This window comes from Microplitis demolitor, chromosome 1, assembly GCF_026212275.2.
Source record: "Microplitis demolitor isolate Queensland-Clemson2020A chromosome 1, iyMicDemo2.1a, whole genome shotgun sequence".
In the NCBI taxonomy this organism is placed as follows: Eukaryota; Metazoa; Arthropoda; class Insecta; order Hymenoptera; family Braconidae; genus Microplitis; species Microplitis demolitor.
Window position 1 is genome coordinate 10,614,556 of NC_068545.1, and position 12,123 is coordinate 10,626,678.

Below are 12,123 nucleotides of genomic sequence, written 5' to 3' on the forward strand. Positions count from 1 at the left end.
CGCTGAAAAGCATGATAAATAAGATTTTCACTTATATTTTCCATTAATTAATAACTATTTTAATATCTTGTTATGAAAATTTCGTCTTATTTAAAGTTGGTAACCTTATCGACTGTAGTTCCAAGGCTTTGCTGATTACCAAATTTTATTCCGAAATGAGTCAAAAAAATTTTTCGATCGTAAAGCACTTTCAGATGCTTCACATCATGAGTCGTGCAATAATAGTTAAAAAACGTCTTTATGATGTATAACTTTTGAATAAATAAAAAAGTAAATAATTTCGATTAATTTTAAATGAAAAAATTCTTAAACCGTGTTTTTAGTTTTTTAAAATATTTTTCTTTTAACTGCAAAACGGACAAATCCTCGCTTGGTTTTGCCAGTTGTGTTGTGTTGCCTCAAACACAAACTATGCATGGCTCAGTTCTCGAATTGCGATATGTTCCTTAGGTGCAATTCTAAGTTTTTTTTTTTTATATACCTCTTATATGATTTTAAATAAACAAATAATTAAATAATTTTGTTTAATTTTAAATAAAATGATTTTTAACCTTAATGTTTTAATTCGTTTCGATCTTTAAATCATGTTTTACTCAAAGAATATATACTTTACAAAAAGATATGAAATCCGAACAAAAACAGTTTCACTGTAAAAAACGCGCCAAGTCCACGTTCATAGAACTCAAATTTATTTGAAACAAAATTTGATTCTTTACGAAAAGATGTGAAATAAAAAGTGATACTTTACAAAAAGATACGATATAAAGAAGTAACCAAGTAACGGTTATAATTCAAAAATTGAAGAAATTTTGTTGCAGATTTAACAATTGAAAAAAAAAAATTTTTAATCGTACTTGGCGTGCGTCATTGAGTACCCCAAATTTTTTCGGATGAATCACAAGCCATTTCTCAATACCGTTTTTATTTTATCAGTTGTATGCTATTGAATTTGGTTATCGGTATGAAAAGGTTTCATGAACAAGACATTATTCTTTAAAACCAGCTTTGATGGCCTTGATGACTAGTCCGAATTATTCGTCGCGCTGCACACTGACTGCTAGGTAATACTGTTTACAAAGGTCATTCTATTTGGATGTACTTTAGTTCGACCTATCCGCGGGAAGATTTGAATAAAACAAAAATGTAAAACTGGATTTGAAACGAAATTAAAGTTTCTTCGAACTTATTCTTAGATTTGTTTGACTTACTCCATACACAATTCAGTTTTGCGAAACTTTTATGAAATAATAATTCATTAATTATATTTATGCATTTAAAAGGTCCACCTATTTATAAATTTGCTTACATTACAATTACATTCATCAATCCTGAAAAAATTTGGGGTACTCAATGACGCACGCCAAGTACGATTAAAAATTTTTTTTTTTCAATTGTTAAATCTGCAACAAAATTTCTTCAATTTTTGAATTATAACCGTTACTTGGTTACTTCTTTATATCGTATCTTTTTGTAAAGTATCACTTTTTATTTCACATCTTTTCGTAAAGAATCAAATTTTGTTTCAAATAAATTTGAGTTCTATGAACGTGGACTTGGCGCGTTTTTTACAGTGAAACTGTTTTTGTTCGGATTTCATATCTTTTTGTAAAGTATATATTCTTTGAGTAAAACATGATTTAAAGATCGAAACGAATTAAAACATTAAGGTTAAAAATCATTTTATTTAAAATTAAACAAAATTATTTAATTATTTGTTTATTTAAAATCATATAAGAGGTATATAAAAAAAAAAAACTTAGAATTGCACCTAAGGAACATATCGCAATTCGAGAACTGAGCCATGCATAGTTTGTGTTTGAGGCAACACAACACAACTGGCAAAACCAAGCGAGGATTTGTCCGTTTTGCAGTTAAAAGAAAAATATTTTAAAAAACTAAAAACACGGTTTAAGAATTTTTTCATTTAAAATTAATCGAAATTATTTACTTTTTTATTTATTCAAAAGTTATACATCATAAAGACGTTTTTTAACTATTATTGCACGACTCATGATGTGAAGCATCTGAAAGTGCTTTACGATCGAAAAATTTTTTTGACTCATTTCGGAATAAAATTTGGTAATCAGCAAAGCCTTGGAACTACAGTCGATAAGGTTACCAACTTTAAATAAGACGAAATTTTCATAACAAGATATTAAAATAGTTATTAATTAATGGAAAATATAAGTGAAAATCTTATTTATCATGCTTTTCAGCGTACGTCTCTGCATTCAACGTATATAAATATGCACGCACAGGAAATCTTCACATACACAATCAAAAATTTGCAGACATGAAATTTTCACAAATAAATACAATCTATATGCACTCACGTTGAATGCAGAGACGTACGCTGAAAATCATGATAAATTAGATTTTCACTTATATTTTCCATTAATTAATAACTAATTTACTAACTATTCAGATTGATGCTGTATATTAAGATTTTTCACAATATCAATATAGATTATTTTATATAAATTTCATAACGACAAGTACAATTAAAAGTTCATATTTTGTTTGATTGGATATTCACTTTTTTTTTGTAATAAATCTTAAATTTAAATGTTCCCGGGCATCTGGAAGGAAATCCCACTGCGTCAGAAGTATTAATGCGCATGCGCGACATAGCTACAATCGCCATCATTAATGCCTGGGAAAAAAATTTGAAAGTTGCAACCACTCTGTATGTTGTCATAGTTAAGGCGAAAAATATCCGTTGGCGACAGTGGAAGCATAGAGGAGTGTGAACTTAGGCCAAGTGAAAGGAAATGTATTTAAAGTGGTTAATAGTTCAATGACATATGTAAACAAACATAAGGGTTAGTAAATAAATATTAATTTTTATTTGTTTATATAAAAAACAATGTTGTGCTTGGTGAAGAACTGTTTATCAAAGTGTGTAGCTTTAATTAATGAATTAAAATAAATAAAATGTTATTACAAGTAGTAATTGTGATTTAAAAATTTCTGATCTGTAGCGTGCAGTGTTAAACGTGAAATATTAATTAAAAGTTGAATAAAATTAAGTGATTTCAATTAAAGAGTATATACAATCACAGACTTTAGGTTAAATGTGCATAAGTCTGAGGAAAAGTTAAATTGGAGCACTTGCTAGTACTCTAGCTAAGTATACTATTTACGGATACTACTGGTTATAAGATGTTATAGGGTAATGAATTTATTTATTAAAAATGTAAATAAGATGAATGAATAAAAAGTAAATTTTAAAAAAATATCATAAATTATACAGGTAGCTAGGACGAATTCTGGGACATATTCACTAAGATGAAATTGAAGTTTTTGGTGGACTCTGGCTGAGGATACTATTTTTACAAAGACTGCTGGTTATAAAGTATTGTAAGTTAATAATTCCACTTACTAAAAATTAGATGAAATCAATTGAAAAAAAAAAAAAAAATCAATAATTATTTATAACAGTACTAGTTATGGTGATTATTATCTGGGCAAATCTGCTCGAGGCTGATTGGATGTTAAATTGGAGCATTACGTTGGATCCCGGCTGAGGACCTTCTCTTCATTGCGAGTACTGGCCATTAATTTATGGATGGTAATAATTTCATTGATTTAAAAATTCGCTAAAGTTAATGAATAATTAATATTAATAAATTTATTATTTAGTACAGGCTACTTAAAAAATTTCCCAATGAAATTTTCACGGATTTAATGAAGAATTTAATTGGAACACTCCAAAAGACTCTGGCTCACTCTCTTAAAATAAATTAGTGAAAAGCAGTCCAATCAGTGAATATTCACTGCATGAATAGTCCCAAGTATATCACTGATTAAATCAGTGATATACTTGGGACTGATTCGCAGTGAATATTCACTGATTTGCAGAACTTTTTACAAATTATGTGAATTCATATTTAAAAAAAAAATATTAATTGGTTTGTAACTATCGTAACAATGAGGACTTAGTCTCTTGTGAATAAGAAAAAAAGTACATCAAAAATAAATATTTTTGTTCTTGTATTTTTAACTTCCTTAATAAAAGCTTGAGATAAATTACCATCTCTATTCTGCATAATTATTGTATTTTTAACTCTTTCTTATTCATTTGTTATTTCCATGCACTATCGTCTATTGTTCTTGTTGAAATTATTTATTATTGAGATATCTATCGTGATACTCTTGTGTTTATCCGAGACTTGTCACTTACTCATTGTCAAGAATTTTATTATTTGTTTCATTAATATATTTTAAAAAAAGTTTTTGATTTTTACATCTTTTAAATCAGTTCATTGAGTGACTGTAATGGGTGATATTTATGCGAATAAATCAGTGATCACAAGGGGACGAATCGTCGGCTTACTTCAGGCTAATGTTCATGCAAATGTTGTTGCCGAATTATGCAATTGCAATTTTAAGACAGTTTATTTATGGAAAAAAAAATTTCGAGAACATGGTGAAGCTGGATTGCTAGACCACCGTAAATTGAATCATCGTCCTCGACTTACTACAGTTGATGAAGATTTATTATTGCTGGAAACGTAATTACACAACCCGTTTTCATCATACGAGCAAATCATTCATTTATGCGGCTCCAATCTTTCGCCAATATCAGTCGATCTTCGCTTTAAAAAGTATGGTAATATGTCAGCTCGTCCTACTAAAAAGCCAGAGCTCACAGACGCCCATCGCATTAATCGCGTGCAGTATGCTAGAAATTATCGAAATTGGATGCCTGAACAATGGGAAGATGTCATTTTCACAGATGAGAAGGTATATAATGATATTATAGTACTTGTTTTTGGTATATCATTCCTCACAAACGAGCAAGAGCTTTTTTACTAATATATTTTTGTCAAATTTCTTTCAAAGTTAAACTAAAAAAAATAATTTTTGACATTTTCAGTCTTTTTCAACGAGTGCAGATAACAGATTGCGCGTTTGGCGACCACGAAACGAGAGGTTCAATCCTGCTTATGTGCTCCCGGATTATTGGTCTGGTCGAGTTACGTCCAACCATTGGGGTTGCATGTCTGGACGAGGATTAATAGCTTTGCAACCTTTGTCGGGAAATTTCAATGGTGAAGAATATGTTGAATTACTGAATGAGTGTATGGAACCAGCCGTCCGTGATATTTATCCGGAGGAAGACCATCCTTTCATATATTTCCTGCAAGATAATAGCCCGATCCATACCTCACGCCTTGCTCAGGATTGGTTTATGGCCAATCCTGACTTCATCCTCATACCACATCCTTCTAAGTCACCAGATCTTAACCCAATCGAGAATGTGTGGGGTAAAACTTTATCTTCACATTTAAAATAAATAATCTATTGACATAATTCTCATTTTTTGTTTCTTTTTGAACTTGTAAGATATATAAATTTTTTTTGTTTACACTTCTTATAGGTATGATGACAAGGAATTGGCAACCTGTGGAACCAATCAGGACTAAGGCGATACTGAATGAATTTGTTCGTGGGGTCTGGGATAACGTAAGCTACAAAATTCCTGACTTATTAAAGACAGTGAGATCCATGCCTAGACGTTTGGAGGAAGTTATTGCGAATGATGGTTATTCGACAAAATACTGAATATTTAAAAATTTTAATTTTTGTATTAAATATAATTTTATTTACATAATGTAAACTTAATGGTTATGTGTAATGTGTTATGTGACGAAATATAAACAGCTTCCGTTTTTATAACTTTGATTATTTGTGAAAAAAAGCCATCCTCAAAAGTACAACTAGAAACGGTGCTACTCCAACGTTGAGAACATCTTGATATAGTAGAGGAGACCGTGGGAGACCGACCTTCACCCATCGGATAACCAGATGAGACATATTTTTTATCAAATATAATTTATTAACAAACATGCCTATGATGGCTTGGCTATCAAAAAGTGTTCATGGCTATTTTTAATTAAATTAATTTTAATCAATTTTTTTTCATCACCTTCACACTTTTGATAACCGAATGAATTTCATTTCAACTGATAGTTTTTAATACACAGAATATGCCTTCGTAGGCTTGTCTATTTATTTCTGTGCATGGCTACCTGCCAAGCAGATGTAAACAGGTAAGTCAATATAGGAAACTGTAGTGTTCTGATAACCAATCGAAATTGGTATCATAAGTAAGATATTTTAATTATAAAACTAATTGTATAGGCTTGTCTGCAAAAAATCGTTCATGAAATATTATTGTCAGGCTATAAAATTTTAAAATTGGAGCTATTTGATAGGTGCGAGAGAGAAAGTAGAGCGGCCGAGGTCCGTGAAGTAGAACAAGACACAACATAGTAGCTGCACGCTACCTGACCGTTGAATGTATCCGAGTGCGCATGCTCGCATACATGTGAGTGACAGAGACAGCATTTATTTATCACAATCGACAGTAATTTTAAACTCTAATTTATTATAACTCTAATTTAATTATATTAGAAATACTTACGGCTGTAAAATAATGAAAAAGAAATTATTAAATATATTAATAATAAAAAAAAATTAATTCAACTAAATTTTTTTTCATTTTGCAGCTAAATTATAAAATTTTAAAATTATAAAAAAATTTATATTCATTATTTAAAATATATTATAAAGAATAATCTATATTATTAAGAGAATAAGGAAGATTTTGGTCCCGCCATATTTACATGCTAAAATTAGTTAATGTTATTAAATTTTATATCGTTAAAAAGATCTTGACTTGAATTTGTGTCTTTTCATAGTTTAAACTCTTTTTTATTGACAAATATTGAGATAAAGCGATTTATCTATTTCATTCGAATTACATTAAAATTACGCGGGAAAAAAAGACGGTCGTATTTATTTTCTTTATTTAAATTAATATTTTAATTTTCTGGCAAGGAATCTTTTTTTTCTGTGTACTTTATAAATTTCGTACCGATATTTAAGTAGTCACGTAGTGACTGCAGGTTGCTCGTTACAGAAAGCCAATTTTAAATGACATATTTTAAAAGAATTTTCTTTAAAGTCAATTTATCCTCTTTCGTTTCACACAAAAAACACTTTTTACTAATTTTTGACATCTTAATAAATATTATTTAGCACGTGTTGTTTTGTCACTAATAAATTATTTTCGACTCTACACGAGCATGCGCACTCGGACACATTCAACGGTCAGGTAGCGTGCAGCTACTATGTTGTGTCTTGTTCTACTTCACGGACCTCGGCCGCTCTACTTTCTCTCTCGCACCTATCAAATAGCTCCAATTTTAAAATTTTATAGCCTGACAATAATATTTCATGAACGATTTTTTGCAGACAAGCCTATACAATTAGTTTTATAATTAAAATATCTTACTTATGATACCAATTTCGATTGGTTATCAGAACACTACAGTTTCCTATATTGACTTACCTGTTTACATCTGCTTGGCAGGTAGCCATGCACAGAAATAAATAGACAAGCCTACGAAGGCATATTCTGTGTATTAAAAACTATCAGTTGAAATGAAATTCATTCGGTTATCAAAAGTGTGAAGGTGATGAAAAAAAATTGATTAAAATTAATTTAATTAAAAATAGCCATGAACACTTTTTGATAGCCAAGCCATCATAGGCATGTTTGTTAATAAATTATATTTGATAAAAAATATGTCTCATCTGGTTATCTGATGGGTGAAGGTCGATCTCCCACCGGCTCTTAGATTAATACCCTACTTTTTCAAAAAACTTTAAAAACTCGATCGCATTGTTTTTCTTTTATTTTTATTAATCAATTTTTTTTTCTTTTTATATAGAAATGAATTTTAGCATATAATATTGGGAAAAATTATGTAATAGGTTACGACAAATATGATTAATTTGTTGAGAATCCAAAAAAATTTTATTCATTTTCATTTTGAAGATCACTTTTAATTTTTACTCAGCCCAATTTTTCTAAAAAACTGCATCACATTGAGTGAGGTAATATTGAAAAAGCATGTAATGTGCAGGCAAGTTCACCGACATTCGTTGCCTGTCTGACATGTTAAAATAAACCTGAAACATAAAAATTAGAATAATTAATAATATATCTATATCTATATATGTATATTTATATATACTTAATTAAAATAGCACAACCTTAAATTAAAAATACTTAAACATACCAAAAAATCATAAATGATGTCGAAGAACCGGTCCCGGCACATCGTAGCGTCTTTTTTTCCGTTTACGAGAATTGGTTCTTGAGAAATAATTCTGTAATAAAAAAAAAATTATTTTATAATTAATTAGCTTCAGATTAATTGAAATATAATTTTAATACTATACTACTTACTCCCATATGCCAAGGTCATCGTCTCGTAAACGATTAAACTTATAATCCGTCCCATGTTCCAGGAGACGAGAACGAACCATTGCATATTCTTCATTGAAAGTCCCTGTAATTAAAAGAAAAATAATTAATCAATCATAGAAACGAGTGAGAGTAATAATTATATAATACAAAACTTACATTTGTTTGGAGAGATCATAGTGGCAAGTGATGATGCGATGGTAACCGGTGACGAATGAATAAATGAAGTGAACACTAAAAACAACTGAAATTCTCGATCGTAATTGTTACTTCTTAAATAAAAAATGACTGTCAAGATAATTGCTATACATATATAATAAAAAAATTAAATAAAATGAATATATATATATATATATATATATATATATATACATTGTTGTATTCTTATATTATCTATACATTGATTTCATATCCAGTTAAATACAGTTGAATATAAACACAAAAATTTAAAAGAAAATTAATAATCTCTCTAGAATAATTGATTACTTTTTTAATTATATAAATTAAAATACATAGATGTATAGAATAATAAAATTTATGAACATTAGTAAGTAACAAGTATATTTATTTTTGATGTACTTTTTTTTTATTAACAAGGGACAAAGTCTTCATTGTTACTAAAGGTACGAATTGATTTATATTTGTTTTTGTTTTGTTTTAATACGAATTCACAGAATTTGTTTAATTAATATATTGGAAAATGAAATCATAATGGAGAAATGTACGATTACCAACAGAGAAAATCGAACAAAATCCTGAGTCGTAGTCTCTTGGAGTATTCCAATTAAATTCTTCATTAAATTCGTGAAAATTTCATTGGGAAATTTTTTAAGTAGCCTGTACTAAATAATAAATTTATTAATATTAATTGTTCATTAACTTTAGCGAATTTTTAAATCAATGAAATTATTACCATCCATAAATTAATGGCCAGTACTCGCAATGAAGAGAAGGTCCTCAGCCGGGATCCAACGTAATGCTCCAATTTAACATCCAATCAGCCTCGAGCAGATTTGCCCAGATAATAATCACCATAACTAGTACTGTTATAAATAATTATTGATTTTTTTTTTTTTTTCAATTGATTTCATCTAATTTTTAGTAAGTGGAATTATTAACTTACAATACTTTATAACCAGCAGTCTTTGTAAAAATAGTATCCTCAGCCAGAGTCCACCAAAAACTTCAATTTCATCTTAGTGAATATGTCCCAGAATTCGTCCTAGCTACCTGTATAATTTATAATATTTTTTTAAAATTTACTTTTTATTCATTCATCTTATTTACATTTTTAATAAATAAATTCATTACCCTATAACATCTTATAACCAGTAGTATCCGTAAATAGTATACTTAGCTAGAGTACTAGCAAGTGCTCCAATTTAACTTTTCCTCAGACTTATGCACATTTAACCTTAAGTCTGTGATTGTATATACTCTTTAATTGAAATCACTTAACGTATATAAATATGCACGCACAGGAAATCTTCACATACACAATCAAAAATTTGCAGACATAAAATTTTCACAAATAAATACAATCTATATGCACTCACGTTGAATGCAGAGACGTACGCTGAAAAGCATGATAAATTAGATTTTCACTTATATTTTCCATTAATTAATAACTAATTTACTAACTATTCAGATTGATGCTGTATATTAAGATTTTTCACAATATCAATATAGATTATTTTATATAAATTTCATAACGACAAGTACAATTAAAAGTTCATATTTTGTTTGATTGGATATTCACTTTTTTTTTGTAATAAATCTTAAATTTAAGTGTTCCCGGGCATCTGGAAGGAAATCCCACTGCGTCTGAAGTATTAATGCGCATGCGCGACATAGCTACACTGGTAATGAGATGTTAATTAATCAAAATTGATAATAAAAGGCGATAAGACGTTAATTATGATCGAACAAACGAAGATTATGAAAGAACAAACGAAAATGAATATTAATTAATTGATAACAGGAAAAAATGAAATGACGATAAGTTAAAGGGGGCTAAGTTGAGGTTGAAGATTCAATTTTTTAATTATAAATAAACAGTAAACGAACAAACAACAACAATCGACGGACAATAACGAACAAACGACGAACAATATTTAATATAAGTATTATGTCAAGAATATCGTCATTTGAAACTTCCGCTTAATTTTATGAAAGTGCCACCTACAGGCGACAATCGAGATTGAATCTATACAGCACTCGTTTAGAATTGCCGAGACCTTAAAACTCATGGACTTTAACACAGGTTGTTACCATTATTAACGATAGATCTATAAATTGAGTAAACCTATATACAGTTTATGTAATAGATGTAATAGATAATCTAATGTACCACAGTTTATTTTTATCTATTGGAAAAGGTACCCTGATAGCCAAGTTGGCGAGAAATTGACGAGAAACTTGCAGCCGCAACTGGACACCAAGTTGACCGCCAACAGTTGGTACCTCCAATAGTTGATAGACATTTTCTGAGAAAGTTGATGGCAAAAGTTGTAAATCCAAAGAGTTGATGGTCACTTTCTGAGAAAGTTGGTGGCAAAAGTTGCTTGCAAAAGTTGGCAATCATAAGTTGACGGTAAGTTTCCTTTCAATTTCCTTAGAAACTTGCATTCCATTTGCAGCTCCATACTGGCGCCAACTTTCTCAGAAAGTTGGCGGTAACTTGTAGCCAAAAGTTGCAAAAGCTGAAGTTATCGATAACTTGTCGTCAAATTGGTCGGAAACTAATGAATGACCAACTTTTTCACGATCAACTCGTGTTATCAGGGTAATGAGTACTATATAGGCTATATAGAAACGTTGTAAAAGTATAATAAGTATAACACAAAATAAATAGACTATGGGTGCGTCCCACTAAGCACTCACAACGATCACGCTACGTATACTTAGATAGGAAATTGATTGTGACCGCTTAGTGGAACGCACTCTATAATTATTGTATTTATTACTTTTGCAACTTTTTTGTATTGTACTCCTTACTTTTGCAACTATGAAGGTATAGTTAAAGTCAGCCTTTCATAAATCCTCTATATTTATACAACGACATATATATCTATATATATACGTGCTTACAGCACATGAGTATCCATTGCAAATGCGCCTTTTTTTACTATAGTTCCTATGTATAGAAGGTTATGTTGCCCATGAGAAAAAAGTTAAAATCTAAAAATCTGGGTCGCTATAGTTTGTGACAGTGAATTTTATTAATTTAAAATAGAATTTATTTTTATTAATGACAATGATTAATTAATATCGGTAATATAAGATATAGAGTATTATTATAGACTATTGTTGAAGGAAAAAAAGGTGTGTAGAATTAATAAAATTTTGCAGCTCCCTTAAGTTGGCGGGGGGAATTCGATTTTTGGCAAATTTTTTTTAGCAATTCGTTTGTTCGTCGATTGTTCGTCAATGTTCGCTATAAATAATTATTTGTTCGTTCTTTATTTTTTTTTAAATAAATTTTTAAAAATTTATTTGAAGTTAGCGGTGACTATACTCATTTTCTATCTTTTTTAATTTTTTTTCCATTTATCTTGATTTGTTTGTTAATACCCCACCAAAAATAGAGTTTGTTTGTTTGTTTTTATATTTATAATTAATTATTAAAATTTTAATTATGCCCGTTGATCTAATAGTAGTTGTGCGCATGCGCAAGTGTCTGCTCTAGGTTTAAAATTTTTTATTGTTTTCATTATTATTTATGTTTTAATTAAATTAGTAATCTTATCAAGTAATTATCAAATCCTGTTGATCATCTAGCACATCGTAAGAGTATCCAGGTATTTATCGGAGAGAAATGTCAATAAGCCACAATAAAATAT

General features: G+C 29.3%; 1 protein-coding gene across 4 annotated transcripts; it reads right to left on the reverse strand.

The window, feature by feature from the left end:
- Nucleotides 1–7,801: 7,801 nt before the first annotated feature.
- LOC128668373 (uncharacterized) lies at nt 7,802–10,330 on the reverse strand. Of its 4 annotated transcripts, none has more exons than XR_008404118.1 (9): nt 9,923–10,325; nt 9,593–9,857; nt 9,405–9,511; nt 9,195–9,324; nt 8,861–9,123; nt 8,441–8,553; nt 8,264–8,351; nt 8,094–8,184; nt 7,802–7,983 (listed from the first exon to the last, which is right to left on the reverse strand). XR_008404118.1 is itself a non-coding variant. In XM_053741185.1 (9 exons), exons 5-9 carry the CDS (start codon nt 8,891–8,893, stop codon nt 7,882–7,884), a joined length of 414 nt encoding a protein of 137 aa, XP_053597160.1. In that variant the 5' UTR covers nt 8,894–9,123; nt 9,195–9,324; nt 9,405–9,511; nt 9,593–9,857; nt 9,923–10,330; the 3' UTR covers nt 7,802–7,881. The 4 variants fall into 4 exon arrangements, 2 of the variants coding, with proteins under 2 accessions (XP_053597160.1, XP_053597182.1); XR_008404115.1 differs by having other exon boundaries at nt 8,264–8,366; nt 9,923–10,323; XM_053741185.1 differs by having other exon boundaries at nt 8,264–8,366; nt 8,441–8,525; nt 9,923–10,330.
- Nucleotides 10,331–12,123: the final 1,793 nt, after the last annotated feature.

Coding starts and splice junctions, on each gene's coding strand:
- LOC128668373 (XM_053741185.1), bottom strand. CDS start 8,893: ATGAAGACTTTGTCCCTTGTTAATAAAAAAAAA. Junction 8,526..8,860: donor CCCTTGTTAATAAAAAAAAA/GTACATCAAAAA, acceptor CGAGAATTTCAG/TTGTTTTTAGTGTTCACTTC. Junction 8,367..8,440: donor TATGATCTCTCCAAACAAAT/GTAAGTTTTGTA, acceptor TTTTAATTACAG/GGACTTTCAATGAAGAATAT.